Below are 22,079 nucleotides of genomic sequence, written 5' to 3' on the forward strand. Positions count from 1 at the left end.
TATGGATGTGTGTGTGTGAGATTTATGTGTGTGTGATGTATGGATGTGTGTGTGTGAGATTTATGTGTGTGTGATGTATGGATGTGTGTGTGTGTGATTTATGTGTGTGTGATGTATTTGGGAGCGGTCAGTCCGGTGTGCAGAGTTAGCGCTCCCGGTTTATCGAGGGCGAAGCAGGGCAGGACGTAGTGGTGGAAGCAGCAGCTGAAGGTGTACAGGTGCTGTTGGAGGAGCGCGTTGTAGAAGGACAGCGTTCCTCGCTCATAATCCAGAAACACTCCGATCCGGAATGGCTGCACGGTGATCCGCACGTCTGCACTCCAGCCGTTATGGAGGAACTCATACTTGTGCCTGAGGAGAAACATCCTGAGTAAAGAGCCTGAATCCCACACTGATCCCTGAAATTCAACTTCATCTGTGAGGATTTATGGACCAAAAGCAGCCATAATTCATTTATCCATGATGGTTTTCCGGCCTCTTTATCCCTCATAGTTATACAGACTACTGCACCTGGCCGGGCTGAACGCCTTAAAGGGGACCTGTTGTGCTTTTCCGTGCTTCTCTCAGCTTTACTGTGCTATGCAGCTTTTTGTTATGTTAACATTCCGGGAAGTCCAAAAGCTCAGTGTTCAATCCAGGGGGAGAACCCCTCTCCCACAAAACACACTTTTCTCAGAGGGCTGAAATGCCTCGTTGGGATTCCAGCACTTTTACTTTGTTACAGGATGACATCATCTTGTAACACAGTCCTTACTGCCCGCCTGCTGGCGAGCTCCACCCCCTCAAACAGTGCACTGCGGCTCCTGGAGGAGGAAGAGTGTGTTCAGTGTTGTAGCTGTGTGGAGAAGATGCTGACCGGACTTTATCGACTCTGGATCAAACTGTTATGGTAGAACCGACGCCACTGGAGAACCAGCCACAGCCAAGGTGTGAAACACAGGAGGTCCAGGACCCCAATTCACCTCTTGGACCCCCTGAATGTCTCAAAATCAAAATTCTGGAGGTCCTTGAAAATAAACTTTTCTTCACATTATGCTGTATAATAGGGAATAACGGATGCTCCAATATGGAGAATGGGTGCCCATGCTCTTGTCACAACGTGTAAACGAGCACAATCCGATTTTTAATTAATTAATTTTTTTAATTTGGTGCTCACCTCATCTCTGGCGCTGAGTGGATTTGAAGGGAAATTTGCTGGGCAGGCTCGTCTCTACAGCTTTATCAGAAAATACAGAAAATACTGCAACAATGGAAAAACACCAAGTCCAGTTTATTTTTAGTCTGCTCATATAAATAGAATAAAATAAAACGTGGCATTCCTTATCACACGGTATCACTTTAGTACCTCACAGATTTTTTGACCTGATAGACGAGCTTAAAAACGCTGGACTAGTAACTGGCTGAGCTGCCTTGTTCGTGTAAAAGACTGTCTGCCTTTCTCTGAAAATGTAAAGCCTCATGTGATTGACTGTGGCTTTCTGTGGTCTCGCTATGACTTTAATTTAATGCAGTAACAGCAAAATGCTGTGAGAAAGTGAACAGTGCCCTGAATGATGGAGCGCCGCCTGCGCTGGTGTGTGCACCTCCATTAAAAACAAAGCTTTCAAATTTTTGGACACTGCGTGTCGTGATGCAGCGTGTCCAGTGCGTGGAGAGAAGGGTCTGTCTGCAAAAAGCAGGACAGGAGCAGAACGTGGAGGGGTGGAGCTGTGCTGGAAATTGACCAATCAGAACAGAGTGGGCAAGCTGACCAATGAGAGCGCACTGGGCTTGGGTGGGGCTTAAAGACACAGGAGTTCTAACAGAGGAAAATATCGTGATTTTTGAACACAAAGTGTAAATCTATTCTAGTAGACCAACAGTGAAAACGAGCACAATGGGCCCCCTTTAACCTTAGTGTGATGGGTGTGGCCTAACTGCTGTAGGCTGTGTTGGTTTCTGTGACATCACAAAAGCAGCAAATTCAAACAATGTTTACATACTACATCAAATTCGTACCTAAACAGATCCGTTTCTGTGATTAAGCTCTTCAAAAGTGACCCTGTTCCTGCTGCGCTGATCTCCGCTGCGTGGCGTCCTCGGCCGAGTGCTGTAATCATACGCCCACGCTGACTGATCCCGCGCGCAGTGCTAAAGAGTTCCCATGGCAACCGCTAAACAGCAGTGAAGGGTCTTTAGTGAAAGTGACTTTGTGTGAGAGACGTTAACACACGGTCCCTCCAAACCACTGAGGAGTTGCACGAGTGGATCAGACACAGCAGTGCTGCTGGAGTTTTTAAACACTGTGTCCACTCACTGTCCACTCTATTAGACACTCCTACCTTGTTGGTCCACCTTTTAGATGTAAAGTCAGAGACGACAGCTCATCTGCTGCTGCACAGTTTGTGTTGGTCATCCTCTAGTCCTTCATCAGTGGACACAGGACGCTGCCCACAGGACGCTGCCCACAGGACGCTGTTGGCTGGATATTTTTGGTTCTCAGTCCAGCAGAGACACTGAGGTGTTTAAAAACTCCAGCAGCACTGCTGTGTCTGATCCACTCAGACCAGCGCAACACGCATGAACACACCACCACCACATCAGTGTTACTGCAGTGCTGAGAAGTGTTGGTGTGGAGACGGTGTGGAGTCGGTGTAGAGTCGATGTAGTGTTGGTGTGGAGTCGATGTAGAGTCGATGTTTTGTTGGTGTGGAGTCGGTGTAGAGTCGATGTTTTGTTGGTGTGGAGTCGGTGTAGAGACGATGTTTTGTTGGTGTGGAGTCGATGTAGAGTCGATGTTTTGTTGGTGTGGAGTCGGTGTAGAGACGATGTTTTGTTGGTGTGGAGTCGGTGTAGAGACGATGTAGTGTTGGTGTGGAGTCGGTGTAGAGACGATGTTTTGTTGGTGTGGAGTCGGTGTAGAGACGATGTTTTGTTGGTGTGGAGTCGGTGTAGAGTCGATGTAGTGTTGGTGTGGAGTCGATGTAGAGTCGATGTTTTGTTGGTGTGGAGTCGGTGTAGAGTCGATGTTTTGTTGGTGTGGAGTCGATGTAGAGTCGATGTTTTGTTGGTGTGGAGTCGGTGTAGAGTCGATGTTTTGTTGGTGTGGAGTCGGTGTAGAGTCGATGTTTTGTTGGTGTGGAGTCGATGTAGAGTCGATGTTTTGTTGGTGTGGAGTCGGTGTAGAGTCGATGTTTTGTTGGTGTGGAGTCGGTGTAGAGACGATGTAGTGTTGGTGTGGAGTCGGTGTAGAGATGATGTTTTGTTGGTGTGGAGTCGGTGTAGAGACGATGTTTTGTTGGTGTGGAGTCGATGTAGTGTTGGTGTGGAGTCGGTGTAGAGTCGATGTTTTGTTGGTGTGGAGTCGGTGTAGAGACGATGTTTTGTTGGTGTGGAGTCGATGTAGTGTTGGTGTGGAGTCGGTGTAGAGTCGATGTTTTGTTGGTGTGGAGTCGGTGTAGAGTCGATGTTTTGTTGGTGTGGAGTCGATGTAGTGTTGGTGTGGAGTCGGTGTAGAGTCGATGTTTTGTTGGTGTGGAGTCGGTGTAGAGTCGATGTTTTGTTGGTGTGGAGTCGGTGTAGAGTCGATGTTTTGTTGGTGTGGAGTCGATGTAGAGTCGATGTTTTGTTGGTGTGGAGTCGGTGTAGAGTCGATGTTTTGTTGGTGTGGAGTCGGTGTAGAGACGATGTTTTGTTGGTGTGGAGTCGGTGTAGAGTCGATGTTTTGTTGGTGTGGAGTCGGTGTAGAGACGATGTAGTGTTGGTGTGGAGTCGGTGTAGAGTCGATGTTTTGTTGGTGTGGAGTCGGTGTAGAGACGATGTTTTGTTGGTGTGGAGTCGGTGTAGAGTCGATGTTTTGTTGGTGTGGAGTCGGTGTAGAGACGATGTAGTGTTGGTGTGGAGTCGGTGTAGAGTCGATGTTTTGTTGGTGTGGAGTCGGTGTAGAGTCGATGTTTTGTTGGTGTGGAGTCGATGTAGAGTCGATGTTTTGTTGGTGTGGAGTCGGTGTAGAGTCGATGTTTTGTTGGTGTGGAGTCGGTGTAGAGTCGATGTTTTGTTGGTGTGGAGTCGGTGTAGAGTCGATGTTTTGTTGGTGTGGAGTCGATGTAGTGTTGGTGTGGAGTCGGTGTAGAGTTGATGTTTTGTTGGTGTAGAGTCGATGTAGAGTCGATGTTTTGTTGGTGTGGAGTCGATGTAGAGTCGATGTTTTGTTGGTGTGGAGTCGGTGTAGAGTCGATGTTTTGTTGGTGTGGAGTCGGTGTAGAGTCAATGTTTTGTTGGTGTGGAGTCGATGTAGTGTTGGTGTGGAGTCGGTGTAGAGTCGATGTTTTGTTGGTGTAGAGTCGATGTTTTGTTGGTGTGGAGTCGATGTAGAGTCGATGTTTTGTTGGTGTGGAGTCGATGTAGAGTCGATGTTTTGTTGGTGTGGAGTCGGTGTAGAGACGATGTAGGGTTGGTGTGGAGTCGGTGTAGAGTCGATGTTTTGTTGGCGTAGAGTCGATGTAGAGTCGATGTTTTGTTGGTGTGGAGTCGGTGTAGAGTCGATGTTTTGTTGGTGTGGAGTCGATGTAGAGTCGATGTTTTGTTGGTGTGGAGTCGATGTAGAGTCGATGTTTTGTTGGTGTAGAGTCGATGTAGAGTCGATGTTTTGTTGGTGTAGAGTCGATGTAGAGTCGATGTTTTGTTGGTGTAGAGTCGATGTTTTGTTGGTGTAGAGTCGGTGTAGAGTCGATGTTTTGTTGGTGTGGAGTCGATGTAGAGTCGATGTTTTGTTGGTGTAGAGTCGATGTAGAGTCGATGTTTTGTTGGTGTGGAGTCGATGTAGAGACGATGTAGGGTTGGTGTGGAGTCGGTGTAGAGTCGATGTTTTGTTGGTGTGGAGTCGGTGTAGAGACGATGTAGGGTTGGTGTGGAGTCGGTGTAGAGTCGATGTTTTGTTGGTGTAGAGACGATGTAGAGACGATGTTTTGTTGGTGAAGAGACGATGCAGAGTCGCAGAGAGACAGACTGTGTGGTCAGTAGTTTGTGGTCAGTGAGTCTCACCTGGACGGTGTGAGGAGGTGTCTCATACACCAAGAGGTTGCGTTAGCTCCCAGGTAGGAGGTGCGCTGTGTGTCCTCATAGGCCACACCCACCCGATACTCTGCCCACTCATCTACCTCCACCTCCCAGTAGTGCTGCCCTCTGACCGGAATCAGATCCCCCAGCACGGCCACACAGCTACAGACCCAGCACAGACACGATAAATACATTTCAGTCATAGACGTACACATTACAGATCTAGACCTCCAGAGGGCGCTCTTCTGGTGCTAGATACTTGACAGAGTTAAGGTGCTACTCTGCAGAGAACACCTGGTTCTGTAGACTATAAAACTGTTGCTGTGCTGTGTTGTTATGCTGTTTTTGCAGCGTTGCTGTGCTGTGTTGTTATGCTGTTTATGTTGCGTTGTTGTGCTGTGTTATGCTGTTTATGCTGCGTTGCTGTGCTGTTTATGCTGCATTGCTATGCTGTTTATGCTGTGCTGTGTTGTTATGCTGTTTATGCTGCTTTGCTGTGCTGTGTTGTTATGCTGTTTATGCTGCGTTGCTATGCTGTGTTGTTATGCTGTTTATGCTGCGTTGCTGTGCTGTGTTGTTATGCTGTTTATGCTGCATTGCTGTGCTGTGTTGTTATGCTGTTTATGCTGCGTTGCTGTGCTGTGTTGTTATGCTGTTTATGCTGCGTTGCTGTGCTGTGTTGTTATGCTGTTTATGCTGTGTTGTTATGCTGTTTATGCTGCGTTGCTGTGCTGTGTTGTTATGCTGTTTATGCTGTGTTGTTATGCTGTTTATGCTGCATTGCTGTGCTGTGTTGTTATGCTGTTTATGCTGTGTTGCTGTGCTGTGTTGTTATGCTGTTTATGCTGCGTTGCTGTGCTGTGTTGTTATGCTGTTTATGCTGTGTTGCTGTGCTGTGTTGTTATGCTGTTTATGCTGCGTTGCTGTGCTGTGTTGTTATGCTGTTTATGCTGCGTTGCTATGCTGTGTTGTTATGCTGTTTATGCTGCGTTGCTGTGCTGTGTTGTTATGCTGTTTATGTTGCGTTGCTGTGCTGCGTTGCTGTGCTGTGTTGTTGTGCTGTGTTGTTATGCTGTTTATGCTGCGTTGCTGTGCTGCGTTGCTGTGCTGTGTTGTTATGCTGTTTATGCTGCGTTGCTGTGCTGTGTTATGCTGTTTATGCTGCGTTGCTGTGCTGTGTTGTTATGCTGTTTATGCTGCGTTGCTGTGCTGTGTTGCTGTGCTGTGTTGTTATGCTGTTTATGCTGCGTTGCTGTGCTGCGTTGCTGTGCTGTGTTGTTATGCTGTTTATGCTGCGTTGCTGTGCTGTGTTGCTGTGCTGTGTTGTTATGCTGTTTATGATGCGTTGCTGTGCTGCGTTGCTGTGCTGTGTTATGCTGTTTATGCTGCGTTGCTGTGCTGTGTTGTTATGCTGTTTATGCTGCGTTGCTGTGCTGTGTTGTTATGCTGTTTATGATGCGTTGCTGTGCTGTGTTGTTATGCTGTTTATGCTGCGTTGCTGTGCTGCGTTGCTGTGCTGTGTTGTTATGCTGTTTATGCCGCGTTGCTGTGCTGTGTTGTTATGTTGTTTATGCTGCGTTGCTGTGCTGTGTTGTTATGTTGTTAATGCTGCGTTGCTGTGCTGCGTTGCTGTGCTGCGTTGTTATGCTGTTTATGCTGTGTTGCTGTGCTGTGTTGTTATGCTGTTTATGCTGCGTTGCTATGCTGTGTTGTTATGCTGTTTATGCTGCGTTGCTGTGCTGTGTTGTTATGCTGTTTATGCTGCGTTGCTGTGCTGTGTTGCTGTGCTGTGTTGTTATGCTGCGTTGCTGTGCTGTGTTGTTATGCTGTTTATGCTGCGTTGCTGTGCTGTGTTGCTGTGCTGTGTTGTTATGCTGTTTATGCTGCGTTGCTGTGCTGTGTTGCTGTGCTGTGTTGTTATGCTGTTTATGCTGCGTTGCTGTGCTGTGTTGCTGTGCTGTGTTGTTATGCTGTTTATGCTGCGTTGCTGTGCTGCGTTGCTGTGCTGTGTTATGCTGTTTATGCTGCGTTGCTGTGCTGTGTTGTTATGCTGTTTATGCTGCGTTGCTGTGCTGTGTTGTTATGCTGTTTATGCTGCGTTGCTGTGCTGCGTTGCTGTGCTGTGTTGTTATGCTGTTTATGCTGCGTTGCTGTGCTGTGTTGTTATGTTGTTTATGCTGCGTTGCTGTGCTGTGTTGTTATGTTGTTAATGCTGCGTTGCTGTGCTGCGTTGCTGTGCTGCGATGTTATGCTGTTTATGCTGTGTTGCTGTGCTGTGTTGTTATGCTGTTTATGCTGCGTTGCTATGCTGTGTTGTTATGCTGTTTATGCTGCGTTGCTGTGCTGTGTTGTTATGCTGTTTATGCTGCGTTGCTGTGCTGTGTTGCTGTGCTGTGTTGTTATGCTGCGTTGCTGTGCTGTGTTGTTATGCTGTTTATGCTGCATTGCTGTGCTGTGTTGCTGTGCTGTGTTGTTATGCTGTTTATGCTGCGTTGCTGTGCTGTGTTGCTGTGCTGTGTTGTTATGCTGTTTATGCTGCGTTGCTGTGCTGTGTTGCTGTGCTGTGTTGTTATGCTGCGTTGCTGTGCTGTGTTGCTGTGCTGTGTTGTTATGCTGTTTATGCTGCGTTGCTGTGCTGTGTTGCTGTGCTGTGTTGTTATGCTGTTTATGCTGCGTTGCTGTGCTGCGTTGCTGTGATGTGTTGTTATGCTGTTTATGCTGCATTGCTGTGCTGTGTTGTTATGCTGTTTATGCTGCGTTGCTGTGCTGTGTTGTTATGCTGTTTATGCTGCGTTGCTGTGCTGTGTTGTTATGTTGTTTATGCTGTGTTGCTGTGCTGCGTTGCTGTGCTGTGTTGTTATGCTGTTTATGCTGCGTTGCTGTGCTGTGTTGTTATGTTGTTTATGCTGTGTTGCTGTGCTGCGTTGCTGTGCTGTGTTGTTATGCTGTTTATGCTGCGTTGCTGTGCTGTGTTGTTATGCTGTTTATGCTGCGTTGCTGTGCTGTGTTGTTATGCTGTTTATGCTGCGTTGCTATGCTGTGTTGTTATGCTGTTTATGCTGCGTTGCTGTGCTGTGTTGTTATGCTGTTTATGCTGCATTGCTGTGCTGTGTTTTTATGCTGTTTATGCTGCGTTGCTGTGCTGTGTTGTTATGCTGTTTATGCTGCGTTGCTGTGCTGTGTTGTTATGCTGTTTATGCTGTGTTGTTATGCTGTTTATGCTGCGTTGCTGTGCTGTGTTGTTATGTTGTTTATGCTGTGTTGCTGTGCTGCGTTGCTGTGCTGTGTTGTTATGCTGTTTATGCTGCGTTGCTGTGCTGTGTTGTTATGCTGTTTATGCTGCGTTGCTGTGCTGTGTTGTTATGTTGTTTATGCTGTGTTGCTGTGCTGCGTTGCTGTGCTGTGCTGTTATGCTGTTTATGCTGCGTTGCTGTGCTGTGTTGTTATGCTGTTTATGCTGTGTTGTTATGCTGTTTATGCTGCATTGCTGTGCTGTGTTGTTATGCTGTTTATGCTGTGTTGCTGTGCTGTGTTGTTATGCTGTTTATGCTGCGTTGCTGTGCTGTGTTGTTATGCTGTTTATGCTGTGTTGCTGTGCTGTGTTGTTATGCTGTTTATGCTGCGTTGCTGTGCTGTGTTGTTATGCTGTTTATGCTGCGTTGCTATGCTGTGTTGTTATGCTGTTTATGCTGCGTTGCTGTGCTGTGTTGTTATGCTGTTTATGTTGCGTTGCTGTGCTGCGTTGCTGTGCTGTGTTGTTGTGCTGTGTTGTTATGCTGTTTATGCTGCGTTGCTGTGCTGCGTTGCTGTGCTGTGTTGTTATGCTGTTTATGCTGCGTTGCTGTGCTGTGTTATGCTGTTTATGCTGCGTTGCTGTGCTGTGTTGTTATGCTGTTTATGCTGCGTTGCTGTGCTGTGTTGCTGTGCTGTGTTGTTATGCTGTTTATGCTGCGTTGCTGTGCTGCGTTGCTGTGCTGTGTTGTTATGCTGTTTATGCTGCGTTGCTGTGCTGTGTTGCTGTGCTGTGTTGTTATGCTGTTTATGATGCGTTGCTGTGCTGCGTTGCTGTGCTGTGTTATGCTGTTTATGCTGCGTTGCTGTGCTGTGTTGTTATGCTGTTTATGCTGCGTTGCTGTGCTGTGTTGTTATGCTGTTTATGATGCGTTGCTGTGCTGTGTTGTTATGCTGTTTATGCTGCGTTGCTGTGCTGCGTTGCTGTGCTGTGTTGTTATGCTGTTTATGCCGCGTTGCTGTGCTGTGTTGTTATGTTGTTTATGCTGCGTTGCTGTGCTGTGTTGTTATGTTGTTAATGCTGCGTTGCTGTGCTGCGTTGCTGTGCTGCGTTGTTATGCTGTTTATGCTGTGTTGCTGTGCTGTGTTGTTATGCTGTTTATGCTGCGTTGCTATGCTGTGTTGTTATGCTGTTTATGCTGCGTTGCTGTGCTGTGTTGTTATGCTGTTTATGCTGCGTTGCTGTGCTGTGTTGCTGTGCTGTGTTGTTATGCTGCGTTGCTGTGCTGTGTTGTTATGCTGTTTATGCTGCGTTGCTGTGCTGTGTTGCTGTGCTGTGTTGTTATGCTGTTTATGCTGCGTTGCTGTGCTGTGTTGCTGTGCTGTGTTGTTATGCTGTTTATGCTGCGTTGCTGTGCTGTGTTGCTGTGCTGTGTTGTTATGCTGTTTATGCTGCGTTGCTGTGCTGCGTTGCTGTGCTGTGTTATGCTGTTTATGCTGCGTTGCTGTGCTGTGTTGTTATGCTGTTTATGCTGCGTTGCTGTGCTGTGTTGTTATGCTGTTTATGCTGCGTTGCTGTGCTGTGTTGTTATGCTGTTTATGCTGCGTTGCTGTGCTGCGTTGCTGTGCTGTGTTGTTATGCTGTTTATGCTGCGTTGCTGTGCTGTGTTGTTATGTTGTTTATGCTGCGTTGCTGTGCTGTGTTGTTATGTTGTTAATGCTGCGTTGCTGTGCTGCGTTGCTGTGCTGCGATGTTATGCTGTTTATGCTGTGTTGCTGTGCTGTGTTGTTATGCTGTTTATGCTGCGTTGCTATGCTGTGTTGTTATGCTGTTTATGCTGCGTTGCTGTGCTGTGTTGTTATGCTGTTTATGCTGCGTTGCTGTGCTGTGTTGCTGTGCTGTGTTGTTATGCTGCGTTGCTGTGCTGTGTTGTTATGCTGTTTATGCTGCATTGCTGTGCTGTGTTGCTGTGCTGTGTTGTTATGCTGTTTATGCTGCGTTGCTGTGCTGTGTTGCTGTGCTGTGTTGTTATGCTGTTTATGCTGCGTTGCTGTGCTGTGTTGCTGTGCTGTGTTGTTATGCTGCGTTGCTGTGCTGTGTTGCTGTGCTGTGTTGTTATGCTGTTTATGCTGCGTTGCTGTGCTGTGTTGCTGTGCTGTGTTGTTATGCTGTTTATGCTGCGTTGCTGTGCTGCGTTGCTGTGATGTGTTGTTATGCTGTTTATGCTGCATTGCTGTGCTGTGTTGTTATGCTGTTTATGCTGCGTTGCTGTGCTGTGTTGTTATGCTGTTTATGCTGCGTTGCTGTGCTGTGTTGTTATGTTGTTTATGCTGTGTTGCTGTGCTGCGTTGCTGTGCTGTGTTGTTATGCTGTTTATGCTGCGTTGCTGTGCTGTGTTGTTATGTTGTTTATGCTGTGTTGCTGTGCTGCGTTGCTGTGCTGTGTTGTTATGCTGTTTATGCTGCGTTGCTGTGCTGTGTTGTTATGCTGTTTATGCTGCGTTGCTGTGCTGTGTTGTTATGCTGTTTATGCTGCGTTGCTATGCTGTGTTGTTATGCTGTTTATGCTGCGTTGCTGTGCTGTGTTGTTATGCTGTTTATGCTGCATTGCTGTGCTGTGTTGTTATGCTGTTTATGCTGCGTTGCTGTGCTGTGTTGTTATGCTGTTTATGCTGCGTTGCTGTGCTGTGTTGTTATGCTGTTTATGCTGTGTTGTTATGCTGTTTATGCTGCGTTGCTGTGCTGTGTTGTTATGTTGTTTATGCTGTGTTGCTGTGCTGCGTTGCTGTGCTGTGTTGTTATGCTGTTTATGCTGCGTTGCTGTGCTGTGTTGTTATGCTGTTTATGCTGCGTTGCTGTGCTGTGTTGTTATGTTGTTTATGCTGTGTTGCTGTGCTGCGTTGCTGTGCTGTGCTGTTATGCTGTTTATGCTGCGTTGCTGTGCTGTGTTGTTATGCTGTTTATGCTGCGTTGCTGTGCTGTGTTGTTATGCTGTTTATGCTGCGTTGCTGTGCTGCGTTGTTATGCTGTTTATGCTGCGTTGCTGTGCTGTTATGCTGTTTATGCTGCGTTGCTGTGCTGTGTTGTTATGCTGTTTATGCTGCGTTGCTGTGCTGTGTTATGCTGTTTATGCTGCGTTGCTGTGCTGTTATGCTGTTTATGCTGCGTTGCTGTGCTGTGTTGTTATGCTGTTTATGCTGCGTTGCTGTGCTGTGTTGTTATGCTGTTTATGCTGCGTTGCTGTGCTGTGTTGTTATGCTGTTTATGATGCGTTGCTGTGCTGTGTTGTTATGCTGTTTATGCTGCGTTGCTGGACCTTGTGTCCATTTGAGGCCTCTGCAGTTTACAGTTCACACTCTGACAAAACTAAAAACTGAGTGACGCTGAAACATTAATTTAGTAAAATGAACATAAGCTAATAATAACGTTGCACCTGATAGCTTGTTTAGATTGTTATTGTTACTTATGGAGCACGGATGAGGGAAAATTTGTGGGCAGGATTGGGGGGGGGATCTCTGTTAGTGGTGGAGGAATGTTTAATACAGAACCATTTTAATTTGCTTTTATTGCCTTCGTTAACATAGTAATGATGATTTCCTCTAACGTCTCAGTGGGAGTTTGAATTATTTCTAAGTATTAGCATCAAGCAAGTAACGCTAATGCAGCCCGACAGTAATCAGTATTGACCACACACAGACCTGGAGAAGGTGGTGTCGCTGAACACCATCTCGCTGATCGGAAGGTCCTCATCCAGGTAGAACATGGTGAACCCATCAGGTGACACGGAGAGAGAGGGGTGTGCCGTCTCCTTCAGCAGGTGGAACAATGTACCTGCACACACAAACACAGCCTGAACCGGTGAGCTGTATCACTACATCACCTCAAACACTGAAGGAAATTGCTGATTCATTCTGAAAAGCAAAGCTAAATCCAAAACGTTCAGCTTTTTTTCAGAATGTTTTTTTTTAATGTTAAACTTAATTGCAAAATCCGTGTGTAAAGCTACATTACTACATCAACATAAAACACAAAGCTTAATCTAAATACTTTGTGTTTTGATATTTCATTTGTTAGAATATAAAGTATTTTCTCACTGAGATGCTGTAGTACTTTTCTTTTATAGATATAGATAACTGATCAATAATGGCAAAGTGTCATGCTGTGTTGCCGTGCTGTGTTGACGTGCTGTGTTGCCGTGCTGTGTTGACGTGCTGTGTTGCCGTGCTGTGTTGCCGTGCTGTGTTGACGTGCTGTGTTGCCGTGCTGTGTTGCCGTGCTGTGTTGACGTGCTGTGTTGCCGTGCTGTGTTGACGTGCTGTGTTGCCGTGCTGTGTTGCCATGATGTGTACCAGTGGTGGAGATGGTGATTGGCTGGCTCCTTTCACTAGCGCCCCCTATATTAACGGCCCGGATGTTGATGATGTAGCGTTTCCATGGCTGCAGCTGAACCAAACACTCACAGGTGGGAATCGCCACAATGGACCTTTAAAACACACACACACACACACACACACACACACACACACACACACACACACACACACACACACACACACACACACAGCAGTGTGAGATCTGCGCCTAATGGTCATGACAGGTTTTATTTCGAAGTATTTTAAACGAAACTTTATGACTATTTGGACGTGTAAAACTGTCATCACTAACAAATTAGTGATGTATTAATGTTGTATTACGCTGTGGAGATAGATTGACTTCACTATGTGGGTGGAGCTTTCACAGATTGGTTGGGATACATTTGCATGCAAAAGTTTGTGCATCACAGGCAAATTGCATGTTGCCCTTTATTTTCTGAGTGTAAATAAGTTACACATAAACTACAGAGACACACTACTGCTCATGGCAATGCACAGTTACTGTTTATTTACTGAGTTTAATATATTAGGGGAACAGAAAATTTGGCATGTGCAAAAGTTTTGGCACACTGGGCAATAAAACGTGAAGTTACATACAAAAGTATATTATTGCATGATTGTGTGTATGTAGTACGTATGTGGTGTATGTGTGTAAAATGTTGGGGGTTGGGTTTGGGTGAGGGGGTCTCACTCAGTCACACTGCTGTGGTTATCGGCCTCGCTGAGCTCCAATGTGTACGACTCCACTGGGTTGGTGTTTCCCGAGTCCCAACGGATCAGCGCTGCCTCTAAACAGCTCACAGACTCCTGCAGTTTAATCACAGGAGGGGAGGGGACTGCACACACACACACACACACACACACACACACACACACACACACACACTGTAACACTGCCAACTGTATCACTGCAATCTGTAACACCGCTGACAGTAACAGCACTGAGTGTAACACCACTGACTAAAATATCAGTGACACTTCAGTTTCAAACCCACATTGCATGTACAAAATTACAAATATTACACTGATGCTTTTCTATTTAAATAATAATAAATAAAAAAAAACATAAAATATACAATACTTATTTAGATTCATTAGAAGCAACCCAATCTGGACAAATCCCAAATGATTTAATTGATTTGTATAAGACCTGTTAGATTTTCCAACTAAATCTTATTAGCATAACAGGAAATGCATCTTCAACCAGGAAATAGCTTCAGCCATCATGGTGGACATGAAACAGCTCCGCCCATCCTCTGTTATTCAGTCCAACTGTGGTGAAATAGTGATGCACATTAACCTAATTAGTGTTTTTAATGTTTTCGACCAGATATTATCGTTTCATTTCGCTTATTCTGGGTCTACACAAACTACAGCAGACCAGCCAGCTAGCATCCTTGCTAGGTCTGCTGCCATGGTAACGGGTACAAAAGCCTGATTAAATAAACAATGACAGTGATTTACAGTGAAGCAGAATGTAAAGTTGTATTCCATTAATATTCAAATCAGCAGTTCATGGTTTTTGTAACTGTAGGTGACCTCGACACGTTAGCATAGCATGAAGGGGCTGATAGCGTTAGCTGCTAAGTGGCATGATGGTCAGCATGAGAGCTGGTTTCTGAGGAGCCTGGCCGCTTCCTATTTCCCCTATTATATCATAAACAGGACTGCTGAACAGCAGAGGGCGCCGCTGAGTGAGTCCTCACTGAATGGGAGTGAATGGAACCCAACGACTAAAACCGAACAGTTAAAATAGTTTCTAATCACCCAGAACTTTCCTTTAATTTCAGACGGCAGGAGGACGAGTTTCACTAAAACAGCAGAGAAAACTCACCTGTGTGTTTCCTTTATTCTACAGTAAACGGGTTTCGGGCAGCAGGAGGCGGGGCTTTACTGCTAGAGCGTGATGATTGATGGGTGAGCGGAGCAGCTCATTGGCTGTTCGCGCTCTCTGACGTCATGTGGCCCCGTTTTAAACTCCTATAACTCGAGTTTAAAAGCTCTTAAATATAACAGCAGTGTTAAAATGTTTTATGTTCAGGAAATGAAGGAATTCTTTTACATTAAAAATGTTTCAGCATTTATAAACTATTTTACTCAAATGCTCCATATGAACCCATTCATTTCGGACTCGCTCGCGAGCGCCCCCTAGTGTCTGAGGAAACCCGGACGACATAGCAGAGCGGGAATTCTCATATCTACAGGTTCTCTGGCTGCACCTCAGTAGGAACATCCTGCACAGATCATCTGCTTTAATTAGCAGTTCAGCTGAGAGTGAACAGGGAATTTGCTAACAGCTGAAATCTGTAAAGATTCTGTTCATTTCTTTCTCATTAGACGTTAAAGTTTCCATGTGTCTGTAATGAGACTCTGACACTGTTTAATACAGTCTGGACGACAGTAAATGTGTGAAGTTAACAGGTTTGCTCAGTCTGAGTGACTGAGCTGTGATGCAGAAGGTGCTATTAACTCTCTACAAATACAGAAATGGGATGTAAAAGAACTGCATGAATCCTACAAGCATCTCTAATTTAAATCATATTTAATTCATGCAGGCTTATTGAACAGGATGGAAAAACATAATATCATCTTTTACATTGGATTTAAGTATTTAACCTGAAAGGAAAATAAACATAATTAAAATGTATTCGTTTTCACTTTTGGGCTTAAATATTTTTTGAGTGCATGTTGTTTGTGTACCGGTCATGTAGACGGCCCTCTCGCTGGCTGGGCTAATGCCGGTGGTGTTGGTGGCCGTGACCCAGAACTCATACTGAGCGTTTGGGAGCAGATCCGTCACCACATAGTGGGTCTCCTTCACTCTGCGCACTGACGCTACAGGAACACACACAGGTTCACTGAATTTCACTGAAACACCCGTGACGTCATGATTAAAAAGTGATCTGTGATTCTTTGTTTTTATATTTTATTGTTATATTCAAGAAGCTTCTTAAAACACCTACAGATCCCTAAACCGCAGCACTCATTAAACATGCAAATATCTGTGAATATGCAGTTATGTAAATTGTAAATGCCCCCTTGCTGATCTGTTTCTAAACCCCGCCCCCTCACTGCACACCATGTCTGTCATGTCTGAGTCAATCATCATTATGGGTCTCAGGTTTGAGTCAGTAACCATGGTTACCGTCCTGCTCCGTTTCCGTGGTGATGTCCTCGGAGATCTGGCGGCAGTAGAGCTGGTAAAAGTCCACCGTGTCATCGGAGAATAAACTCCAACACACGCGCAGAGAGGACGTTGTGGCGGAGTTCACAACCTGAGGGTTCATCACAGGAGCCGAAGGAGCTGCGCAAGAACAGGGCACTGTTACTGTACATTTACCAGCAACACAACACACCGGAAATCAACACACCGGAAATCAACACACCGGAAATCAACACAACAAACACACCGGAAATCAACACACCGCAAATCAACACAACAAACACAACACGGAAATCAACACACCGGAAATCAACACACCGGAAATCAGCACAACAAACACAACACGGAAATCAACACACCGGAAATCAACACAACAAACACAACACGGAAATCAACACAACAAACACAACACGGAAATCAACACAACGCAAATCAACACACCGGAAATCAACACAACAAACACAACACGGAAATCAACACACCGGAAATCAACACACCGGAAATCAACACAACGGAAATCAACACAACGGAAATCAACACAACAAACACAACACGGAAATCAACACAACGGAAATCAACACAACACGGAAATCAACACACCAGAAATCAACATTCACCTGGAACCACATTGATGGATTCCATCATCTGTTTAACAGCTGACAGGTCAGCAGTGGGCGTGGTAAAATCTATAGACACGCCCGCCTTCAGCTCCACCTCCTCCTTTGCAAAATCCTCAATCCTGATTGGACAGAACAGTTTGTGAAGTGAACAGTTTTGTGAATTTCATATCAAACACCAGCATGCTGCACATACAGCTGGACTGCCTTACCAAATCCCCCCTCCTGACCATATCCCCCCTTCCTTACCACATCCCCCCTTCCTTACCACATCCCCCCTTCCTTACCACATCCCCCCTTCCTTACCATATCCCCCCTTCCTTACCACATCCCCCCTTCCTTACCACATCCCCCCTTCCTTACCATATCTCCCCCTCCTGACCATATCCCCCCTTCCTTACCACATCCCCCCTTCCTTACCACATCCCTCCTTCCTTACCAAATCCCCCTTCCTTACCACATCCCCCCTTCCTTACCATATCACCCCTTCCTTACCATATCCCCCCTCCTTACCATATCCCCCCCTCCTTACCACCCCCCCTTACCATATCTCCCTCAAAATGCAAAATCAAAGCAGACAGGAAGGTCAGGACAGATAGACTGATGGTGCTGTTAGTAGACCGCCGCTCACTGTTGCTGTGGGAACTAAACCTCACATGTCCAGTTTCTTTATGATCTATTATTTATATATCATTTGAAAACAGCAGCTGCTGTTCACACCGTGTCTAAATTTTATGATTATGGACTAAAACAAATGGTAAAAACGGCCTTCAGGGTTTTGTTTATGACAGCAAAGTTATGCAACTGCAGCTGCAGTTGACTAAACAACATGAACCGATTTACAGCAGTTTTTCAAGCTTTTCCCACAGAAATCAGTGCATCGTTCCCTCTGTCTGTAGGTTTACAAGTTCCACCTGACACCTTTCCCACCTACTGTAATTAATGTATTAACTGTGTTTAATTTGCTCTTATTGTTATTGTTTGCTCTCCAGTGTTGACCCTTTTCAGTCTTGGTTCCTCTAAAGCCGAGGTTACGCTACACGAGAGAGAATTGAGTTGTGTGTGAGGGCCGCAGACTCAGATTTACTGCCTCCTGAACTGATCAGCAGTTCAGTTCGGTTCAGTGAATTCAGTGAGTTCAGTTCGGTTCAGTGAATGCAGTGAGTTCAATGAGTTCAGTTTGGTTCAGTTTGGTTCAGTGAGTTCAGTTCGGTTCAGTGAGTTCAGTTCAGTGAGTTCAGTTCGGTTCAGTTCGGTTCAGTGAGTTCAGTGAGTTCAGTTCGGTTCAGTGAGTTCAGTTCAGTGAGTTCAGTTCGGTTCAGTGAGTTCAGTTCAGTGAGTTCAGTTCGGTTCAGTGAATTCAGTGAGTTCAGTTCAGTACAGTGAGTTCAGTTTGGTTCAGTGAGTTCAGTTCAGTGAGTTCAGTTCGGTTCAGTGAGTTCAGTTCGGTTCAGTGAGTTCAATTTGGTTCAGTGAATTCAGTTCAGTGAATTCAGTTCAGTTCAGTGATTTCAGTGAATTCAGTTCAGCGATTTCAGTGAGTTCAGTTCGGTTCAGTTCAGCGAGTTCAGTTCGGTTCAGTTCAGTTCGGTTCAGTGAGTTCAGTTCAGTGAGTTCAGTTCAGTGAGTTCAGTTTGGTTCAGTTCAGTTTGGTTCAGTGAGTTCAGTTCAGTTTGGTTCGGAACAGTGAGTTCAGTGAGTTCAGTTCAGTTCAGTGATTTCAGTTCAGTGAGTTCAGTGAGGACCTGTCCAGGGTGTATCCTGCCTTCCACCCGAAGACTGCTGGGATAGGCTCCAGCACCCCCCGCGACCCTGACGGAGAAGCGGCTTAGAAAATGGATGGATGGATGGAGTTCAGTGAATTCAGTTCAGTTCAGTTCAGTGATTTCAGTGAGTTCAGTTCAGTGAGTTCAGTTTGGTTCAGTTTGGTTCAGTACAGTGAGTTCAGTTCAGTTCGGTTCTGTTCAGTGAGTTCAGTGAGTTCAGTTCAGTTTAGTGAGTTCAATTCGGTTCAGTGAGTTCAGTTCAGTTTAGTGAGTTCAGTTCGGTTCAGTGAGTTCAGTTCAGTGAGTTCAGTTTGGTTCAGTTCGGTTCGGTTCAGTGAGTTCAGTTCGGTTCAGTGAGTTCAGTTCAGTTCAGTGAGTTCAGTTCAGTGAGTTCAGTGAATTCAGTTCAGTTCGGTTCGGTACAGTGAGTTCAGTGAGTTCAGTTCAGTTTAGTGAGTTCGGTTCGGTACAGTGAGTTCAGTTCAGTTCGGTTCGGTTCAGTGAGTTCAGTTTGGTTCAGTTCAGTTTGGTTCAGTGAGTTCAGTTCGGTTCGGTACAGTGAGTTCAGTGAGTTTGGTTCAGGTTATTGAGTTCAGTTCGTTTCGGTTCAGCAGCAACTCTGACTCCAACTCTCGCGCACAGAGTGGGAAAGTTTAACTTGAAGGTGAAATTGATCTTCATCTGATAAACGAGTGAGACTTCAGTGAGCTGCCAGTGATGGATCTGCTCTGTGTCTGCTGGTTATTGAGCTCGGTCTCCATGGCCAAGATGCAGATGTTGGAACGAAAGTTACAGCCCATGCTGTTAATCGACCAGCAAGCACCACTGCATAAGATTACCTCTTAATTACCGGCATAACGGCCTGTCAATCAGAAATGATGGAAAGAGAGTTAGGAGAAATGACACCGTTAGGAACTGCATAGTAACCTAAAGCCATAATTCTAACATTCTTATGTGGCTTCTGACACTTAGCACTGCGCTAATGAATGTATCCATCGTCAGGCGGAGAGCGAATCTTTTCTCTGACCTGCAGGAAAGCATGTTTGTTCTGGCAGCGGTGGAGCTCCTGCGCGCTCTCAATCAGATCCTTGCTGGTGTCCAGCAGGCGCCCACATGCCAGCAGCTGGCCGTACAGAGCCTCCAGTTTCTGCTTCTTCTGGTCTTGCAGGGCGGCGCTGTTCTCACTGTTCCTCTGAGACAGAGTCTGCAGGACGTCGCTGTAATGCTGCTCCAGGTTCTGCTCCTGCCGGCCGAAGTTCTCCTGAAACCCAGGCGCTGCTCAGTAATAAGATAAGATAAGAAAACTTTATTGTCCATTAAATTTGTAGAAAATGGAGATTTGTCTTTAGCAATCTGGCACAGAGATACATAGACACATAAAACACTGACAGCAGCAGAGCACATGAACGGTGTAGGGGGCTATTCCTTATGTCCTTATTCAGACAATCACAGCAGTGGGCACAGAGGAGTTTTTGTACCCATTCTTTCTAGCTAGTGGGACCTTAAGTCTCCTGCCCGATGGCAGCAGCTGCAATGATGAACGAAGGGGGTGGGTGGGGTCCTTGTAGATCTGGGTTGCCTTGTAGGTTTTGGATCGGTTGTAGAAGTTCTGGAGTGACAGTTGTTTGTCTCCAATAATCCCACTGGCCTGGTTGACCAGCTGGGCCAGTTTATTCCTTTGCTTTATTGAGAGGTTCCCGAACCAAGACACAATACTGAAAGTGAGAATACTCTCTATAAGAGACCTGAAGACCAAGATCAGAGTGATCGTGCAGGCGTTAAAACTCCTCAGCCTCCTGACGAGGGAGCGAGTCTCCGCCCTGCTTTTTCATAAACATAACCTACATTATTCTGAAAAGTGAGTCTGTTGTCGATAACTGTTCCCAGGTATTTAAAGTGACTGACTTGTTCCTAATGTGAATAATGAAGTGCCCAGTCGGCTTTAAGCAATTAAAACACAATAAAATTACAGAAAAATGGAGCAAAAACAGGATCTGGTCCTTTAAAACAGCTTCTTTTGAGCGTTTATGAGTTTGAGCTGTGAGAAACATCAATAAACTGTCAGTGGGTGATTAGCGGGTTTTTCAGGCTAATGACTGTAGCTCACTAGCTATCAGTATCCTAGTTAATGTTAGCGGTAACCTATCAGTAGCGGGAGCCTAGCTAGTGTTAGTGCTACCGGGGGAACAAGTAGAGAACTGCGCCGCCTGCTGGCTGTGTTGAAAACTCCAGTTATTTGTTTCTTCCCCATTTTCCACAGAAAAATGTAATAGCAGATTGAAATCATTAGAAGCTGGAGTTTTAGTGGAACAGTGTGTTTTATAGACAGACCTTCAGTCACAGCATCAAAGCAGATTTTTACTCACATAACAGTGAGGATTAAAATCAAACTCATCTACGGTGCTGTCTTATGGCGTCACCGCCTAAAACTCATCGGCGCTTCTCAGTTACTCCCAACTCCTCTGATGGAAACAAAGGAAGATTTTGTACTTTTCTGAGGAAAATAAGAGGTGGTGATGAGTCGGACTGGGTCAGCTAAAGACTGGTGTATGAAGTGTGCAGCGCGGCCTCGCTGTCGGCCAGTCTCTGCTTTGTGGGACGTGTGACGTCATCTTTGGAGTCTGTTTTGGGGAAACACTGGTAAAAACTGTATTTCTGTCTTTTGCTGTCAGAATATCATCACTGCTCCAATATTGCTGAATATGGGGCAACATGGCACACTTTTATCATATGATCACGTCTGATCAAACTCATAGTTTTTCTTTTTACTGTTAAGATTTATCAGCTGTCTGAAAGCACTCTGAGTTGCCAGCACTATGAACAGTGCTTGATAAATAAAGATGACATTATTATTATTATTATTATTATTATTATTATTAGACTGCACAACCTTTAACCTTCATCACTTCCAATTCATTAAAAACCGATGATCAGAACACAAGCAGCAGGGGGCGCTCTAAACACTAAACACAATTCTGATGGTAACATTATATGTTTTTCTATTATTAATATGATTATTTACATGCATATTTTTTATCCATAAGCACATCACATTTTATACAGTATATTATTTTAATATTGTAGTTTTGTCAGGAGTTCTGTAATCTAATCTAATCTAATCTAATCTCCTCTAATCTAATCTGTGTCTGAATTCTAATATTCTTACTCCAGAATCTGATCTTCTTCATTTCTCCAAGTTGCAGAACTTTGAAACTTGAAGTTTGTTCTTCAGAGTCTTACCTCCACAGTGATGAAGATCTCCTCTAGATTGCTGGCGAAGTTCTCCATCTGAGTGATCTTCTCAGTCAGCTTGCTGCAGCTCTGACTAAGCTCAGTCTGCACACACACACACACACACACACACACACACACACACACACACACACACACACACACACACACACACAGTAATGTAAAGTAACTGCAGTGCAGTCGGTCAGTACAGAGTCTCAGTGTGACGACCTCCTGACCTTCATGTCCTGTGCGGCTTCCTGCAGAGGCAGCACTCTGTGGTTGGGGGGGTGTCCTGAGTGAGCAGGGGTGGCACAGTCCCTGCAGAATGAGGAGCTGGACGTTGATGGCCGCTTACTGACCATCACAAACGCTTCTTCATCACCCTCACCATCCTCATCCTCACTCACTGCCATCTCCTCTGCAATGACCTGCAGCCGACCCCTCATCTCGTACACGTCCATCCTGCAGATACAGCAGGTCAGTTCAGTTTAATTCAGTTCATTTCAATTCAGGTCAGGTCAGTATATTCAAGTGGAGTGCCATTCAGTCAAATTCAGTTCAGTTCAATTCAGTTTAATTTAGTTCAGTTCAATTCATTTCAATTCAGTTATTCATAATTCATAATACTGAATGATGAATAATAGCTCAGTTACAGTAA

At 45.3% G+C, this 22,079-nt stretch overlaps 2 protein-coding genes across 6 annotated transcripts in view; one reads left to right on the forward strand and one right to left on the reverse strand.

Annotated features, from left to right (window-relative positions):
• LOC108415026 (fibronectin type III and SPRY domain-containing protein 2) overlaps positions 1 to 22,079 on the reverse strand; it is a 26,242-nt gene continuing 4,163 nt past the window's right edge. For 3 of the 5 annotated variants that reach the window (XM_037539919.1, XM_037539920.1, XM_037539917.1), the window contains exons 2-13: positions 21,658 to 21,883; positions 21,428 to 21,523; positions 19,215 to 19,448; positions 19,027 to 19,049; positions 16,422 to 16,543; positions 15,787 to 15,945; positions 15,342 to 15,476; positions 13,333 to 13,477; positions 12,618 to 12,751; positions 11,967 to 12,099; positions 5,023 to 5,199; positions 1 to 351 (exon numbers count right to left, since the gene is read on the reverse strand). In XM_037539919.1, coding sequence (XP_037395816.1) covers positions 99 to 351; positions 5,023 to 5,199; positions 11,967 to 12,099; positions 12,618 to 12,751; positions 13,333 to 13,477; positions 15,342 to 15,476; positions 15,787 to 15,945; positions 16,422 to 16,543; positions 19,027 to 19,049; positions 19,215 to 19,448; positions 21,428 to 21,523; positions 21,658 to 21,882 — 1,836 coding nt within the window. In that variant the 5' untranslated portion in view covers position 21,883 and the 3' untranslated portion in view covers positions 1 to 98. Of the gene's footprint in view, positions 352 to 1,998; positions 2,154 to 5,022; positions 5,200 to 11,966; positions 12,100 to 12,617; positions 12,752 to 13,332; positions 13,478 to 15,341; positions 15,477 to 15,786; positions 15,946 to 16,421; positions 16,544 to 19,026; positions 19,050 to 19,214; positions 19,449 to 21,427; positions 21,524 to 21,657; positions 21,884 to 22,079 lie in introns of all 5 variants that reach the window. The other 2 variants (XR_005130461.1, XM_037539918.1) reach the window with 2 other exon arrangements.
• Positions 21,776 to 22,079, forward strand: part of LOC108415028 (WASP homolog associated with actin, golgi membranes and microtubules) — a 24,367-nt gene continuing 24,063 nt past the window's right edge. Inside the window, exon 1 of the mRNA XM_037539916.1 lies at positions 21,776 to 21,898. The gene's annotated coding sequence lies outside the window, so the exon portion shown is untranslated. The remainder of the gene's footprint in view (positions 21,899 to 22,079) is intronic.

Source organism: Pygocentrus nattereri, chromosome 7 (assembly GCF_015220715.1).
Source record: "Pygocentrus nattereri isolate fPygNat1 chromosome 7, fPygNat1.pri, whole genome shotgun sequence".
NCBI classification, from domain to species: Eukaryota; Metazoa; Chordata; class Actinopteri; order Characiformes; family Serrasalmidae; genus Pygocentrus; species Pygocentrus nattereri.